General features: G+C 44.2%; 1 protein-coding gene across 3 annotated transcripts in view; it reads right to left on the bottom strand.

Moving 5' to 3' along the window:
- Positions 1-18966, bottom strand: part of ZPBP2 (zona pellucida binding protein 2) — a 168615-nt gene that overhangs the window by 134816 nt on the left and 14833 nt on the right. For 2 of the 3 annotated variants that reach the window (XM_075347669.1, XM_075347672.1), the window contains exons 3-4: positions 8279-8404; positions 1030-1191 (exon numbers count right to left, since the gene is read on the bottom strand). In XM_075347669.1, the coding sequence (XP_075203784.1) occupies positions 1030-1191; positions 8279-8404 (288 nt within the window). The remainder of the gene's footprint in view (positions 1-1029; positions 1192-8278; positions 8405-18966) is intronic. The other variant, XM_075347670.1, reaches the window with a different exon arrangement.

Raw genomic sequence — 18966 nt, 5'->3', positions numbered from 1 at the left:
ATGTTTTTTCCTCTTTTACCGCTCTGATGTACATATGTTTATTCACATCAACGGCACCGCAGAGTATGTGCACCTTTTTCGGCTCAGTATAGGATGTTCTGAAAGTCTTTTGGTGTTAAAAGGGGCAGTGCCCTGAACTTTTCTCCTTTTTCGCATGAATAAGTTGCTACTCTATATTTATATTTTCAATGTGCCATATGGCTAACTAATTAAATTAAAAGTAGAACCATATTAAAGCACACATATACCTGATACATGTCAGAACCACTCCCATGCTGCAAAGACAGGCTAAACTGCGAATAAAGGCAGTCCACGTCCCAGTACCATTTACTTGGGCCTGCTCCGCCTTTATCCATGGCTGCTGGTGAGACACTGTGAGGGCTAGTTCTGACTTTGTGCTGGTGTGTGTAGCCTTGCTGCATATGCTGGCACCTGGACTGCCTTTATTCGCAGTTATCTGTCTTTGCAACATGGGAGCGGTTCTGAGATGTCACAGGTATATGTGTTGCTTTTATATGGTTCTCCTTATTAAAATATTTAGGAGGCCGTATGGCACAATGGTAAATTATATAATAGAGTAGGACCCCCCTATTGAGATTTGCTGTGACGTGGCAGGGGTGGCTCAAATTATTGATCAATTGTTTGCTAAAAATCTCATTTTGCATTATAGTACAGTAGTAATGAATTTGTGAATTTTACACTTTTTATTTGATGCATGCAATTTTAGGCAGTGCTGGCTCCCGCCTCTCTGCAGTCAAACAGGGGCCCAAGTATTGAAGGGGACTACTTACACCTCGAAAGACATAAATGGGTGCATTATGATGAGCTATTGGACCGTAAAGAGTCCACTTATGGCTTTTAATGAAGGTCTTTGGTTTTAAGTGTTTGCTTTTATACATGAGAAGTAGAAACAAACATAATTCCAGAGGGGCTGAGCTGCTATTACCAGCTACTCATTTTCTCATGTCCTGATAACAGGTGCGACCATGAAAGTTTCCTTCTATAGCATAATCTCGTTTTCATCCTTACCAAGAACATCAAACTCATAGGACTTAAATGTCTCCTTTTCCTGTGTAAAATCTCTGTTGACGCTCTTATAGCTCAGCGTGCAGCTGTACAACCCAGACATGGCTATGTTAAAAGTCTTCAGCATGAGCTTTCCTGTTTGGGTTAGATTCATGTTACTGTGCCCTGAAACAAAAACAGGAAATGAGTTGTCGCTGACAGCTGGAATATACCGATGCATGATCTGTAGAGGAGGCTATGCAAACACTTCCCGTAAAGTCACACAATGTCTTGACTAGTCAGCCATGAAAAGTCACTTTATGCTTGTGGAGTCAAAAGCTGCAAGTTACAATAGCTGACAGCTGTGAAGTGGCATTTCAGCTCAATCCCACAGACACCAAGAGCTTGGGTAGTTGACTAACCTACTTATGAAGGTCCTTTCATGTTTGAAGGTGTTAACCACAATTTACTAGCAGGTATCGGCCCTGCTGGTCTAGAGGCTTATTTTCTTCTAGCGTGCAAAATAGCTAATAGATTACATATTGGTATCTATTTGACACAGTGAAGACCCGGGGAATGAATATGGTACAAAAATACAATGACTTTCCGGTATATATGGGATAGAGCTTGTAGGTAGCACTGTAAATGGTGCTCAGTAATATTGGATGGGGCTGGAATTTCCAATGATATAATCCCATTAGTGTACTAACTATATGAGGGACATTTCAATAGTTTGTCAGATTTCGGTTCACTCGGCATGTGTTTGTAGTTTATTATCAAGTATGAAGCTTGCTGGTTGAGATAATTTACGTGCCAGAGCGAACAGCTTCCTCTAATGAAACTCCCCAAGGGTATACTAAGGATTATGATAGGCTTGCTGCGTGATCAAGCAGGAAATTATTATTTGAAGGATGCCCTTTGCTTCCTTGGTGCCCAGGGCCCTTGCACTTTCACTAACTACACCAAATGGACGATTATTGTTATCTACATGGGGCCATAACATCCAGATTCAGGCAAGCTTTAGGACGCAGAGCGTATCCTACATTACAATCTCCTGAACCCAATAAATTATAGAAATGTATATATGTTCAAGTACATCTGAGGCCGAGCTCACATCAGCGGTATTTTGCCGCAAAACCGGATTCGTTATAAATGCGTTTCAGTTCCATTCATTTACAATGGACTCGCGGCAAGATGCAGTCACATGTGGTTGTGTATGACGCAAGCAACTGCATGTGACCGCATCTTGCCGCGATTCCATTGTAAATGAATGGAACTGAAACGCATCCATGACGAATCCGGTTTACGACAAAATATCGCTGATGTGAGCGCAGCCTTAAGCCTGCTTTACACCAGGCAATCTATCGTGCGATAGATCGTCGGGGTCACGGATTTTGTGACGCACATCCGGCATCGCTGGCGATGCCGGCCTGTGTGACACCTCCTAGCGACGCAGTATCGCTCACAAATCGTGAGTCGGGTACTGCTCGTTAGGTTCCATAATATCGGTTACTTTAGTTGACCATCGTTTCCGTGGTAGCACACGTCGCTCCGTGTGACACCACGGGAACGATGATCAGCTCACCTGCCTCCCGCGGCCGCCGCCGTCTCTATGTGGAAGGAAGGAGGTGGGCGGGATGTTTACGTCCCGCTCATCTCCGCCCCTCCGCTTCTATTGGCCGGCGCCCGTGTGACGTCGCTGTGACGCCGAACGTCCCTCCCACTCCAGGAAGTGGACGTTCGCCGCCCACAGCGAGGTCGCACAAGAGGTAAGTATGTGTGACGGCGTTTACTAACTTTGTGCGACACGGGCAGCGATTTGCCCGTGACGCAAAAAGGACGGGGGCGGGTACGATCGATTGTGAAATCGCACAATCGGTCGTACCGTGTAAAGCAGGCTTTACACCGGTCACTTGCCATAAAGATGCTGTTTTCCTGAATTTGACATTATATTTTTGCTCCTGTGCCTGAGATATTGCTCCCTATTCTTGTTGGCACCCTGTATGTAAATCTAGTTTTGTTAGCCAAAGGCTGTGATCCTCAACAAGGTTGTCATAGAGCAGGGTTGAGGACTAGGCCTCACTGACTAACAAGACTATTTTTACATAAAGTGAAGAGGGGCTTTGTCTAAGGAGTAGAAATGAGCAAACCCGAGGTTTGGTGTTCGTACCAAACACAGACTTTACAAAAAAAATCAGACTTCGAGTTCAGAGTTCGGGTGCTTTCCGTATGTAAACCCCTCGTGTGAGCATCACTGTGCCCTGTGTGAGTCGCTTGCAGTATTTTAATGGATCGCACTGGGGGCAACAACAGCGTGATCGGATATAGTGTGCACAAAAAAGCCCCAAAAACTGGAAAAACCCTCCCCTGGAAGTAATCTGTTTATGGCTGGCTACACGTGGACGGAGACCCGAACTGCCAATCAGTGACTTCCATTGGGGTTCAGGTCAAGTCCAGGTCCAGAATAGAACTTTACCTAATATCTGGGTGAACACGCCAAACTGAATTTCAACGGGTCCGCTCATCTATACTCAGGAACAGAGACGGGCAGGAACAAAAATAAATAATTCAGGTGAACAGCAACAGGTACTTCAGGGGGAAAATATTACCTAATTATGGTTTAATATGTCATTTTTAAATAATAAAATGTATATATCTTGGTGAAATCATATAAAATATTATTATTATTATTATATTAATTCTGCTGCACTTTATGAAAATAAAAAAAAAACAAAAAACAATATTTTAGTGAGAAATATATATTTTTTTCTATTTTAGCATGTCCCTTGTAGAAATTTCTGAGAATTCTCACTATGCAAAGCCTTTGTGGAGGAAGTTGAAAACTATGAGAAATCAGACTTGGAAAAGAGACGACTAAAAACGATATTTTGAGGGAGTTAGTTTTCAAAGTAAGTTCACTTATGGGGGTGGTTTCTGCTATTTTGGCACCTCAAGGGCTCTGCAAATGCGAGATGGAGTCCACAATCCATTCCAGCCAGTTTTGCACTCCAAATGTGAAACATTGTTCTTTCTTCTTTGAGCCTCCCAATGGGATATTAGGACCACAAATGGAATATTGATTAACGCAAGAGAAAATGCGGAACAAATTGTGTGGTTCGTTTTCTCTTGAGTGATGCAATATTCTCTCTTTCCCTTGAAAAATGAAAAAAAATTGGGACTGAAACAAAATTTCAGAAGGAAAAATTTTGTTTTTCACTTTTTCATTCTACCTTGCCTTAAAGGGAACCTGTCACCACTTTTTTGGCCTATAAGCTGCGGCCACCACCACCGGGCTCTTATATACAGCATTCTAACAAGAGGATGAAGATGGCCAAAAGAGGAGGCGCCCGCACCGGACAACGGAGACGCCCATATGGCCAACCGAGCGACCGTTAGGTAAGTATTATAAAGTGTTTTTTATGTTATACCCCCGGCCTGGGCTCTTATATACAGCATGTTAGAATGCTGCATGTAAGAGCCCGGTGGTAGAGGCTGCAGCTTACAACCCAAAAAAGTGGTGACAGGTTCCCTTTAATTCCTACGAAGCACCTGAAAGGCTTAACAAGCATCTGAATGCGGTTTTCAATACTATGAAAGCTGTAATTTTTAAAACAGAGTCATTTGTGGGGTGTTGTAATATATAAATCACTTCAAAAGTGAATTGGTCCCTAATAATAGGCTATGGATTTCCTTGAATGTAAGAAAAATTGCTGCTAAACTTCCACACTAACATCCTAGAAGACAGAAGCATTCAAAGTTTCAAAATGTAGACATTGGGTAAATGTTAGTTATAACCTACTATGTATTTCATGACCATTTGTTTTACAAGGATAAAAATTTAAAGTTTGAATATTGATAATTTTTCCGATTTGGGGAAAAAATTCACATTTTTATAGGTGCAAAACATATTAATCTAAAGTTTATTGCCAAATAAAGAAATATGTCAGATTTGAAAAATAGGGCTTGGTCAGGAATATCAAACCTGCTAGGGGCAGGAGAGGGGATAACATTAATCTAATATAAGTGTGTTGTATTTCAGGATCAAATGGGATCAAAGTACAGTGCTCAGCATAATTGAGTACACCTCACAAGATTTGTCAGAAAACATTTATTTTCCTTTTAGAATCAACATTTAGAATCTATGGGAAATCATACAAAAATAATCCCACAAATGGTGCCATTGATTGCAAACAAGATTCGTTATTTTGCATACTGAAAAAAAAATAAATTCATTCATGTTGCAAAAATAAGTACACCCTAATGAAAATCTTATGAGCAAAGCTAAAGTTTAGACTAAAAAATTATAACAAGAATTCAACCACAGGTAAGTCTAATTATTCATTAAACAGGTGTCCAGCAGTCAGTTGGCAATAAAATGACATTACTTAACAAAGAAAATCCCTACCAATTTAATGCTGTCAGTGATGGCACAACATGGAAGAGAAATGCCACATGACCTGGAGGAAAAAAAATGATTTCTTTACAAAGAAAGGTGAAGGCTACAAGAAGATGAGCAAAGCTTTACTCATCAGTGAGAATACTGTAGCAAAAATTATACAAAAAGTTAATAAAGATGTAATTGCAACCATCTCACAGAGACATCCAGGGATAAAACTGACACAAGACAAACTAGGGCATGCATAGGTGCCATCCACAAAGAAAGCCTCTGCTAAAACCCATGGAGAAAAAAGCCCACCTACAATTTGCCAGAACCCATGCCGCAAAATATGAAGGCTACTGGGACTCTATACTCTGGAGTGATGAGACTAAAATAAATGTTTTTTTAACTGATTGCTTCAAAACTATATGGTGTTGTAAAGGTGAAAGGTACAATGAAAAATGCATAGTGCGTACAGTGAAACATGGTGGTAGCAGCATCCTTATGTGGGGACTTCATGAGTGCTACTGGTTTCAAGGAGCTACATTACATTGATGGTATCATGAATTCATAGATGTACTGCACTATAATTAAAGAAAAGATGCCCCCATCACTCTGTGCCCTTGGTAGATGTGCAAACTCATATCTGTTGCATTTCTGAAGAAGAACAAGGGGAAAATGATTCATTTGTCAAGTATGTGTCCTGATCTTTGTCTAACTGAACACCGATGGGGAATTCTGAAGAGAAAAGTTAAGCATCAGTCTCTATCCAACATCCTTACTCTAAAAGAGGTCATTCTTGAAGAATGGAAATCGATAGAAAAAATATAGATGTTGAAATATGTCGCCAACTTATTTATCCCTTGCATAAAAGACTTGCCGCTGTCCTGTAAAATCATAGAGGTCATACAAAATGCTAGCTTTAATAGTTTTTTTATGTGGGGTGCATTCATTTCTATGTCTGTGGTGTATTCATTTCTATGTCAACAAATTTAAGTAAAACTGAAGATTTTTTTAAGTAAAGTTATATTATTAACCTTACTTTCATGTTATGGATTAAAACAATGTTCTATGAAACTGTCTTGTCAAATTTTAGGAAATTGTTGTTGTATTCACTGAGATATATGATTAAAATCTTACTTTTCGAAGTGGGTGTCCTCATTTATGCTGAGCACTGTATATACGGTACTTAAAAGTAATATGTACACCACAAAGGTGCTATTAAAAACCAAACCTCGACTTGCAAAAATATGTCCTCACACAGCGTCGTCAACGGAGAAAAAAATATTTTTTTTTTTTTTTTAAATGCTATAAGGCAATGTTCCCACATGCAAAAATGCTGCTCTTTTTAGGCTTTGTCGTTTCTACGTGTGTGTGCATTAACATATACAATAGGAGTCGGCTCTGGTTATTTTATTGTTTTGCTATTTTTCCCCCTTTCTTTATCTGTTTTTGGTGTATAATTGTTGCAGCATTTTTTATGCATTTTTTGAGCACAACCTCTGTTACATGTTTCCATCTGTTTTTCCAGACTCCCAAAGAAGCCTGTAGGGAAAAAAAAAAAAAACACCCAAAAGTGCAAACTTCCTTAACTGCTCAGTGGATATGAGTTATCATGAAATCACATCCACTTTGTTAAACATAGCAGATTTTTTGCACAAAAAAGCAGAGGAAAAAACACAATGTTTATGCTATGTGAGAACATAGTCCTTAGCATAAGAAAATTGGATAAATTTGGTACTCGTTCTTACTTGCAAAATAATGTTAACCTGACATTTTTAAGTAACCCACAGAAAAATAGTTTCATATAGTTAGATTGGTAGAAAAATAAAAAACATTAAGGGTATGTGCCCACGATCAGGAAGCACTGCGTCCTGAACGCAGCGGGTCATAACTTGCGGGGTCGCATGTCTCCTCCACAGGAGACCGCAACTGCTTGTACCCATGATCAGGGTTCAGTGCGCTGCGGTCTCCTGCTTGTGTTCTCCCTATGGAGGATGCATGTAATTCCGCAGCAAACATTGTCTGGAAAGACGCACCGCAGGTCAGTGTTTGCTGCGGAAAAAACAAGCACAGTGGGCACGGGGTTTCTAGAAATCCTGTCCACTGTGCTTGTACTGTACAACACAGCGGTTTGGACGCAGCTGACATATTCTGCGTCCAAAACGCTGCAAACACTGATCGTGGGCACGCACCCTAAGGTTCATGAAAGACTAAGGGGCACTTTGCACACTACGACATCGCAAGCCGATGCTGCGATGCCGTGCGCGATAGTCCCCGCCCCCGTCGCAGCTGCAATATCATGGTCATAGCTGCCGTAGCGAACATTATCGCTACGGCAGCTTCACATGGACTTACCTGCCCTGCGACGTCGCTCTGGCCAGCCCGCCTCCTTCCTAAGGGGGCGGGTCGTGCGGCGTCATAGCGATGTCACACGGCAGGCGGCCAATAGAAGCGGAGGGGCGGAGATGAGCGGGACGTAAACATCCCGCCCACCTCCTTCCTTCCGCATAGCTGGCGTGAGCCGCAGGACGCAGGTTGGAGATGTTCCTCGTTCCAGCGATGTGTGCTGCCGCAGGAACAAGGAACAGCATCGTAACATCGGTATTTCCCATTTCATGGAAATGACCGACGCTACACCGATGATACGATTACAACGCTTTTGCGCTCGTTAATCGTATCATAAAGGATTTACACACTACGATGTCGAGAGCGACGCCGGATGTGCGTCACTTTCGATTTGACCCCACCGACATCGCAGCTGCGATGTCGTAGTGTGCAAAGTGCCCCTAAGAAAAAAGACTGAAGTGAGAAAACTAATAATGGATGCAGTACAAAGCAGTAATGTTAATTAAAGGGCTAAGTTTAACATGCTGGTCTATATACTGAACTCACTTTTGAGGTTCCTTCCATCAGGTCCTATCCACAGGAAGACTGGATCGATGGTCTCTTTTTCTGCAGTATCTAGGTCCATACAAGCAAGGAATGGGCTATCTTTCATCATCTTCACATATACGTTCACTGCAAGGCAATACAAATGACTACATGGTTTACTTTTGCTATAATTTCTTTTCAACTTATTAAACTCAAAGAGGACCTTTCACTTACTATGAAAAATTAGATAAACAACTTGTAAAAATCGCTGAAATTCCCTGATTCTACAGCACCTTTCTGATTTGTGCTGCATCACGCCAAGCAAGCTATTGGAGCACCATATGTGAAATCTCAGCTTCCAGTTTAACTGAGCTTTTGTTTAGAGTCTTCTCCACAGGCATGCACTTTTACCCTTCAATCTCAGTCACAGCTCAGTAGCTAATTTAGCAGTCTCAAAAGTTGTCTAGCTATGATTAGCAGCCTCTGGGAGGGATGAAAGCACATGCCCGTAGAGAAGACTCTAAAGATTGTACATACTGCTGTCCAAAAGAAATGTGAATATTTCTGCAATGGAGTTATACAGCTAAAATGGAAGAAAGTGACAGAATCAGGCGGATAGCTATGTGGCGCCCTTGAGGCTTCAGGCGCCCCTGAGGCTTCACGCGCCACAGGGAACTGCACCTCTGTTATGGTGTAGTACCTATCCCGGGTCTAAGGAAGGTTGGTGCCGGTTCCACCAACATACACATACATAAACAGTGGGTTGCCCTCCCCAATGGAGACCGGGCCAGGGTCGGGTCACTGAAGGGGGTCACCACAGCGGTTGGGTTAACAGGATGCCACCGCACTAGGGGCTCCCGATCCACTGGAACCGGGACTCAAGGTTAGGGAGAAGCAACCACCAGGGGGGAGTTAGGAGCACACAGTGGGAGAAGCAGGTTGACCTAGTGAAAGTAGTGAACCAGCCGGTGGCAGCAGCTGGGGGCAACAGCTTCCAACACACAACACAACTACAAAAAGGAGACCAGCTACAGACGCCGAGCAGAGCGGACGTGCCGAGAGGCAGCTCTGTGGGCCAAGGCGTTTCAACACGGTCGCTGGGGAGAAGCAGGCGGCTGCTTCCACAGGACCGGCACTGTTGGGGTACAGAACCCTAGAGCAGGCATACTTCAAGTTGTCTGCCAACTCTGCAAGGGTCGAGGGAACAGGCTAGAAAAGTCACCAGACCTGTCCCACCATTCCTGGAGCCAAATAGCATATAGGATCCGGGGCTGAGGTTTTCGACCAGCTCCACAGCGGAACCGCGCTATCAGCATACAGGACGGGACACTTTACTGACATCAGGATCCCCAAGTGCTTCACCCCACGGGGATCCGATACTTAGCGCATCAAAGGAAGAAGGGCCCATAGGCTGACACACACCGGACCTGACCTTCCGTGGATTCAGGATCAGCTGGAGCCCATCGTGGCGGAGCCCGGTACTCTGGGGCAGCGCCTGAAGTGAGTAAAAGACCTGGAACCGCAGCTCCTGTCTCTGCCTCTCCTATGTTGGCGCCAACGGGGACTACGACCAACCCAGTCCTTCCTTCGTCATCCTTCCCGGAGTAACCCCGCTCTGCCTGTGGGAAGCGACACCATCCCGGCTGCGACTTGCACCATCAGCACCGGAGAGCAGCACCCGCAGCGGCGGCCCATCTCTGGCCGCGGACCACAGGTGGCGTCACGATTTTAAAAAAAACTTTCCTCATCGTCATTACTACCCCCATCCTCCATCCTTCCTCCCGTCCAATGCCTTCCCTCCCTCCTGTACGCCTGGGGGTCATGAAACCGGGCAAGGCCAGCCCATGACGACGCAGAGGATCTGCACCCCCAGCCCAGCAATGAGGGTGTTACAGCTACCTGTATCTGCCTGTAGACAGAGTCGTATAAATCAATGGTGAGGAGCCTGAAAGCATGCTGTATACCAGAGGTCCCCACATTCACCTCTGAGAGTGGATTGTGAGCTACATCCAGCTCCGGCCCCCCATCACAATAATGACACCCAGAACCCCCATTAGAAGTATAATGACATCCAAAGCTTCTCCAGAAAAATCACACCAAGGCAGCACACCAAGATCTAGGGGATCCAACCCAACACTCATTCAGATCTGCTCTTCAATGTGGGGCTACTCACTAAAGTCACCATCTGGAGGCCTGCTCTTCATAGCTGTTTGCAAGGACTGGTGCTAATGCACCTACCGTAGCTGGCAGACAGCCGCGAGCCACACATCACGGGCCCGCAAGCCATATGTGGCTCCCGAACTAAAGATTGGGGACCCCTGCTGTACAGTATGTGTTACATGTTATTACCGGGAACCAATCACCAAGATTTTCGTATATAACCTAAAGCCAGTGCGATACTGGCACTATCAGGCTGATTCTCTACATACCTGTGGTGGTCAGCTCGGATGTTTAGGTTTTGAAATCCAAGAAAGTAAATTTTATAAAATTAGCTGCTTGTTGAGTGACATCAGCTGAGGAGCAGATAATATATTCATAGTTATACCCTCCCCCTGTTAGAATTAGCATAAGTATTATACAAACGATTCACTTTGCTGTTGCAGGACCTGTGTGAGGTCACACCCATGTGACCTGGTATCCAGCTTTGTTGGCTGAGGCCCCGCCCCTTCTGGTCACATGGGTATGAACCGGGGACAGGACCAGAGACTTCAACCCCACAGGGTTCACGCTATCGTCATATGCTGCTGAAGATAACAACCAGGAGGGGACCCCCAGCCGCTCTACGCCACGGGGACCCACCAACCAAAGACAGGTGCAGGGGAAAGAAGCTACCAGGTCACTATACCGGCATTGGGCCTACGGGGACCTGCGGTTAAGACCAGCCAGCCTCGGGTGACCAGTTACCAGCTTTCAGTAAGTAAAAGATCCAGTTACACTGAAACCCCGTGTGGACTACCTTCTTTCCGTTACATCACCTATTTTATGGGACCTGGCCCTGCATGCGGAGGGCCTAACATCCAAGCTGCCACTAACACCAGCCCCAGTAGTGAAAACTGTGCAGCGGCGGCTCCATCCACATAGCCGCAAAACCGTAAGTGGCGTCATGTGTCAACGTTATTCAAATCCGCTGTAAATATTCCCCCCTTTTTATAAAGCACCTAGGGCACGGGACCGGGCAACGGCCACCAAAGTGACATTCCCCAGTTATACGCCGCCCGGGACAGAGTACCTCATAACCCTGGGTGACACACTTGTGTGCACAACTTTTCTTCTCATGCCAATAAATTGTTGTCTACAAGATCTGTTAATGCATAATGGAGGTGTACGGATAACGGATCCGCTTTCTGTACAGGGAAAAAGCATCAAAAAGCAAAACAAAGCTAAACTAGCCCTGAAGCCTATTCATTCTTAGGATTGGTGGAGGTCCCAGAGTTTGGACCCCCAGAGGTCATAAAATGATGTCATATCCTGGTAATATGCCCTTACTTTACAAGATAGCAATATAGGAGTGCTCCGAGTGCCTGTGCTTATGTTAAATAGTCGGTTTCTGCTGATAGACTTACTTTAGCATATTTTACTTTTTTTTATTACATTTTTTAATAAAACAAACATATTTTCATAAATAAAACTGTAGATAAAATAACTTCACATAAAATGTAGCATCATTTACTGCACATCTGTCCAGCAGTAGCATCTTACATTCAGGCCCCCTTCACACATTCGTGAAAAACGTTTGTGTTTTTCATGGCCGTGTTGAAGGTGCGCATCGTCCATCCGTGTGCCATGATTTTGGCATAGGTGTGTCCTCCGTGTGCTACCCATGATAGCACATGGAGAACATGAACGTTTTACTCACCTGTCCCCGGCGCTGCTATCCCCGATGCTGAGGTCTCTGATGCTACTGATTCTGGGTCCACGGTGCAGTGAATATTCATGAGCATAAGGAGCATAATGAGCGGGCCAGAAAGCAAGTGACAGCAGCGCCGAAGACAACAGCACTGGAGACAGGTGAGAAAATCATTTTATTTTCAAGACACGTGTTTTCTCTGTTACGTTACACACAGATCACATCACTTTGTGGTCTGTATGACATCAGTCATGCCGGAAAAAAACGTACTTGTCTCCTTGTGGAACACACGGACACGCGTGTAGCCACATGGACACTGATGTGTGTGCAGATCCATTGATTTTAATGGTTCCGCGTATGTCCATGTTTCTGGTACGTATGAAAACTGTCATTATACTGAATGGACTGGAATCACTGACGTGTGAAGGGTGCCTTACCCAGTATGAGATTATGACTTATTTGAAAATGATGATTTCATGAGAAAGATGATTTTCCGTGTGAGCCAAGGTTTCATCCATTACATGGATCTGTGAGTGTGACTGTAATGGTTTTACTCCGAGAGAAAACCTGAATGACTGCAGGTGCTGTCCCGAATACAGGCATACAGCAAATCAGCCATAAATGATCATACCTCAGATCTTAGAACAGTCACATCAAAGCCACAAAGGCAATTCAGGAGAATATGGTGATTCTTTGTTTTTTTTGTTACAATTTTTAATATTAATTGTCAAAAACTGATTTTGGTATAAAGAATCAGCAATGAATCCCAGCATCCTAATGCAATTTATAGAGACACAGTGAAAACCTACAGTTCATTCGATGGTAGAGATGTTTGTTGCTCCATGAGCAGGAGTATACAATTTTAGCTCTCATGTGTGGTGTGTATACACACCTGTATACTTCTTCTTGATTATATATTTTATTTTCTTCTTGGTTTTATTTTTTGTGAGTTGGTTTTGACACCTCTATACTAGTAGGTTGTATAACAGCATGGAGAATATTGATGAAGACATTTACTACTCATAGGTTTTGGTCAGGGTGTAGTGTTCTTGGTCACAGAGGGTGGGACCAGGCCCATGTGGGAGGGGGACCCACCAACGCCAGCTTCTATTTCAGCTGGATGTGCATCCGCCGTCACACATTCAGCTAAATTGGATTTTGGCACAAAGACCCATCAGGGCCATGCACTGCAAAAACACGCTAGCAGCCCCTGAGTCACAGTCCACATATAGCAGGGCAGGCACACCGAAGTCAGCTGTCGGTCTCTGCACCGGCTATAGAAGAGGACACCATGCATTGTGGAAAAAAGGGAGGGTGAAAGGATTTTTTTTTTTTTTTTATATATATATCAAGAAGGGGACCAGGATGGAGGACATATCTTACTGGAAGGGGACCTTGTACAAGATGGGGGATATTATACCAGGATGGAGGACATTATACCAAAAAGGAGCCCCTGATGGGGGATATATAATACTGGAAGGAACCAGGATGGGGACATTACACTAGGATGGAAGAGATGATTATTGTTAAGGGCCCATGATTGGAAACATTATACCAGGAATCAACCCAGGATAGGGGACATTATTACTGGAAGGGGCCCTAGATGGAAGACATATACGGTATTACTAGAAAAGACCATGATGGGGACAATTCCCTATTATGGAGGACATTATACAAGAAAAGGGCACAGGATAGAGACTTTATTACAGGAAGGTGTTCAGGATGGGTGACATTACAGCAAGTAGGAGGCCAGCATTTCAGAGATTATATCAGGAAGGAGCCAGGATGGGAACATTATTACAATAAGGGGACAGGATGGGGCACATTATACCAAGAATGGGCCGATGATGCCCATGAAGATGATGATGATGATGGATATTATTACTGCAACAAGCCCAGGATTGAGGGACATTATTACTGGAAGAGGCAAAAGATGAAGACATTATTACTGGAAGATGCCCAGCACATTAGTACAGGATGGAGGACAGTATTACATTATGGGCAGGGCAGCATGATATATATTTAAAGCATTTAGAACACTACAGACATTTGCCCAACATGCAGGAATTTTTCTCTTGGTCCTATTGGACTCTGGTTACGCAACTGGTTCTGTGTACTCCCTCTTTCTTTGTCCTTCGTTTAATTGATAGAAGTATTTAATCAGAGACTCGAACTTTTCTTTATAAATGCCATTCTAAGGATTTTGAAAATTAATTTTGTTATCCGGACAACCCTTTAAGCAAACGCATGTATGGATTCTCTAGTGCCTGGAGCAGACAGTCATGTGACCACAAGTATGCGACGCGCAGACTCCAAGTCATAATTTAACTCGATGTGCAGACTTGGTTAACACTACTGAATTGAGTGAGCCTGTGCATGTCTAGTAAGAACGTGACCGGGTTTATGTGTATGCATACCTGCGTCTTCAGGTAACCACCCAGTCTCGTTCCTGAGTTCTAAGAGTGTGCACTGTGCACAGCGTGAGGATTCCCAAGTCTTCAGTCACATAGAGTGAATGCAGATTTTCGTGTTAAACCTGGATAACCCCTTTAATGTTGTGATTATATAAAGGACTAGCTGTACTACCCGGCTTCGCCCGGGTTAATAACTGTTGTTAACAAAATAGAATGTATTAACGCCCGTGATAGTAACTGTCTCTCTGTTTCTCTCCCATTCTCTGTCTGTCCCCCCCTAGGTATATATCTCTCTGTCTCTCTCTCTCTCCATCTCTTTGTCTGTCTGTCTCTTTCCCTGTCTGTCTCTGACTGTCTGTCTCTTTCTTCGTCTGTCTCAATCTCTTTCCCTGTCTGTCTATCTATCTCTTTCCCTGTCTATCTATTTCTGTCGCTTTCCCTGTCTGTCTCTTTCCCTCTCTTTCCCTGTCTGTCTCTTTCCCTGTCTGTCTCTTTCCCTCTCTTTCCCTGTCTGTCTCTTTCCCTCTCTTTCCCTGTCTGTCTCTTTCCCTCTCTTTCCCTCTCTCTTTTTCCCCCGTGTCTGTCTCTTTGTCTCTTTACCTGTCTTTGTCTATCTCCTACCCTGTCTGTCTCTTTCCCTTTCTTTCCCTGTCTGTTTCCCTGTGTCTGTCTCTTTGTCTGTTTCTTTCCCTGTCAGTCTGTCTCTTTGTCTGTGTCTGTCTCTTTGTGTCTGTCTCTTACCCTGTCTATGTCTGTTTCTTACCCTGTCTGTGTCTGCCTCTTTCCCTGTCTGTGTCTGTCTCTTTCCCTGGCTGCATTGTGACACGCCAACATTCCATATAAGGGCGTGGCTGGGCATTCTTCTGAAGTTCTGGCTGCACTGTGGCTCCCAGCTCCATTCGCTTTAATGGAGGCAGGTTTTTTGGCGAATAACTGTAAAGCGCGGGGTTAAAATTTCCCCTCAAAACATAGCCTATGACGCTCTCGGGGTCCAGGCGTGTGAGTGTGCAAAATTTTGTGGATGTAGCTGAGACGGTGCAGATGCCAATCCCGGACATACACACACAACACACACACACACTCAGCTTTATATATTAGACTAGCTGTACTACCCGGCTTCGCCCGGGTTAATAACTGCTGCTAACAAAATAGAATGTATTAACAAAAATGTATTGTGCACACAAAAACCACAAAACAAATAGAAATGTAATTATTAAATTGTTGTCTATATTCAGAGCTCAGATTAATTAACTGTAGCAAAATAGAAGCTAAGCCGTGATTGGTTGCTATTGGCAGCCTGATAAATCTCCAGGCAACAGAAAGCCCTCCCCCTGACAGTATATATTAGCTCACACATACACATATAGACAGGTCATGTGACTGACAGCTGCCGTATTTCCTATATGGTACATTTGTTGTTCTTGTAGTTTGGCTGCTTATTAATCAGATTTTTATTTTTGAAGGATAATACCAGACTTGTGTGTGTTTTAGGGCGATTATGTGGCGAGGTTGGTGTATGTGTGGTGAGATGTGTGCTGAGGGTGGTATATGTGTTCAAGTACGTGGTAGTGTGTGGCGCATTTTGTGTGTGTGTGTTTATATCCCTGAGTGTGGTGAGTATCCCATGTCGGGGCCCCACCTTAGCAACTGTACGGTATATACTCTTTGTCGCCATCGCTCTCATTCTTTAAGACCCCCTTGTTCACATCTGGCAGCTGTCAATTTGCCCCCAACACTTTTCGTTTCACTTTTTCCCAATTATGTAGATAGGGGCAAAATTGATTGGTAAATTGGAACGCGTGGGGTTAAAATTTCGCCTCACAACATAGCACCCGGCGCTGCCCGGGATAGTAACTGTCTCTCTGTTTCTCTCCCATTCTCTGTCTGTCTCCCCCTCTGTATATATCTCTCTGTCTCTCTCTCTTTGTCTGTCTGTCTATTTCCCTGTCTGTCTCTGTCTCTTTCCCCGTCTGTCTCTCTATCTCTGTCACTTTCCCTGTCTCTTTCCCTCTCTTTCCCTGTCTGTCTATTTCCCTCTCTTTCCCTGTCTGTCTCTTTCCCTGTCACTTTCTTTGTCTGTGTCTGTCTCTTTGTGTCTGCCTCTTTCCCTGTCTGTGTCTGTCTTTTTCCCTGGCTGCATTGTGACACGCCAACATTCCATATAAGGGCGTGGCTGCGCATTCTTCTGAAGTTCTGGCTGCACTGTGGCCCCCAACTCCATTCGCTTTAATGGAGGCAGGTTTTTTGTGAATAACTATAAAGAGCGGGGTTAAAATTTCCCCTCAAAACATAGCCTATGACGCTCTCGGGGTCTAGAAGTGTGAGTGTGCAATATTTTGTGGCTGTAGCTGCGACGGTGCGGATGCCAATCCCGGACATACACACACACATACACACACGCACACATACACACATTCGGCTTTATATATTAGATTATAAAGGATATGATTACCAGTCATAGGAAAAGCATTATATGAGGAAAACCATTAGAATATTAGATCTGGTGCAATAGCACAAAGAATCCAATTTCATACATCCTCCTAAAAGCTTAAATCAGTTAGAAAGTATTATATGTATATATATACTGAACAATAATATAAATGCAAAACTTTTGTTTTTGCTCCCATTTTTTATAAGCTGAACTCTAGGACCTAAGACTTTTTCTATGTACACAACAGGCCTTTTTATCTCAAATATTGTTCACAGATGAGACAGCATGATTATTGCACAGGTGTGCCTTATGCTGTCCACATTAAAAAGGTCACTCGAAAATGTGTAATTTTATAGTATTTGTGGTGTCCAGGGAGGGGGGTCAAATACCAGTTAGTATATGATGTGACGACCTTTTGCTTCACGCAGTGCAACACATCTCCTTCACATTGAGTTGATCAAGTTGTTGATTGTGGCCTGTCCACTCCTCTTCAATGGCTGTGTGAAGTTGCTGGATATTGGCAGGAACTTGGACACACTGGAGTGATGCTTTAAAGGGTTCAATTTTGATGTGTGCTCAGGAGCTGCAGAGTCACTGTAAAATAGCAAAGACTCCGATGCACTGGTGCACATCAAAAATGAAGACTGTGCCCAAAGGAGGAGTACAGAGGGAGAGACAGTAAGCAGAATGCGCAGGCGTGGGATTTCCAGCCGTGCTCCTGACATCACAGGTGCAAACTAAAGAGAAGAGAAGGAGAAATCTGGGATAATGAAGACAGGAGGCCGGCTTATCTTCCGGGCAGCACACGCGACATAGTCCAGAAGATAGAAGATATAAAAGAGGATTTTTTTCAAAATCATCCAGGTATGGTTAATTTCACCTCTATGCCACCTATATGCCCATATTAATAACTAAAAAAAAAAAGGATGACAGATTCCCTTTAAGCAAATGAGAGAGAGCTGCAACACACATCATTGCTGGACGTATAGATGCACATGCAGAGTGCCCCTTTATTCTGCACTTATGACCGTTTATGGTGTTATCAAATCAAATGTGGAGAACCCTTTTGATTTTACAGTAATATAGATATAAAATTCTGAAAAGCTCTAGTGTGACTTAGAAACGGGAACTACAGTGTTTCCCCCGAAAATAAGACCTACACCAAGGAATATGCTTAAAATATAAGCCCTACTCCAAAAAATATACCCTATTTGTGGTGGTTCAATAATGAAGTATCCAAGCAGCTAAAAAAAAGTTATACAGTAGGATACTTCATTAAAGAAAGCAGACATCTCCAAAAGAGAGAAGAAAGCCCCAAAAGGAAGAAAACAGTCCCAAAAGAGAAATGACAGCCTCCTAAAAAAATCGTACCAGACCCCGAACAACTACAGCTGGCTAGTGCCGACGGTGGATGGGCTCTTTCACAGAGCTATGCGGTAGTGTCAGGTCCTTGCTATTCCACTCACACACAAACACAGAGCAGTATCACTCTGCTCTCACTAACTCTGCGCGAGTGATACTGCTTGCAGCTAGCAATCGGAGCGACCGCTGTGGAATGCAGGGAGAGTAAGCACTGTAGAATACAGTGAGCGCTAAGGCCATGGAACGCAGGGGGTGACAGCTGTGAAACGCAGGATGAGCAACCACTGTGGAAAGCAGGGGGAGGGACCGCTGTGGAATGCAGGGGAAGCAACTGCTGTGAAATGCAGGGGAAGCGACCGCTGTGGAATGCAGGGGAAGCAATTGCTGTGAAATGCAGAGAGAGCGACCGCTGAGGAACGCAGGGGGAGCGACCACTGTGGAACGCAGGGGAAGCGACCACTGTGGAACGCAGGGGAAGCGACCGCTGTGGAATGCAGGGAAAGCGACCGCTGTGGAATGCAGGGGGAGCGACCACTGTGGAACGCAGGAGGAGCGATCACTGTGGAACGAAGAGGGAGCGACCGCTGAGGAATGGAGGGGGAGCGACCACTGTGGAATGGAGGGGGAGCGACCACTGTGGAACGCAGGGGGAGCG

The sequence above is a fragment of the Anomaloglossus baeobatrachus genome, chromosome 5 (assembly GCF_048569485.1).
Source record: "Anomaloglossus baeobatrachus isolate aAnoBae1 chromosome 5, aAnoBae1.hap1, whole genome shotgun sequence".
Classification (NCBI taxonomy): domain Eukaryota; kingdom Metazoa; phylum Chordata; class Amphibia; order Anura; family Aromobatidae; genus Anomaloglossus; species Anomaloglossus baeobatrachus.
This window is presented reverse-complemented; position numbering and strand designations above follow the sequence as displayed.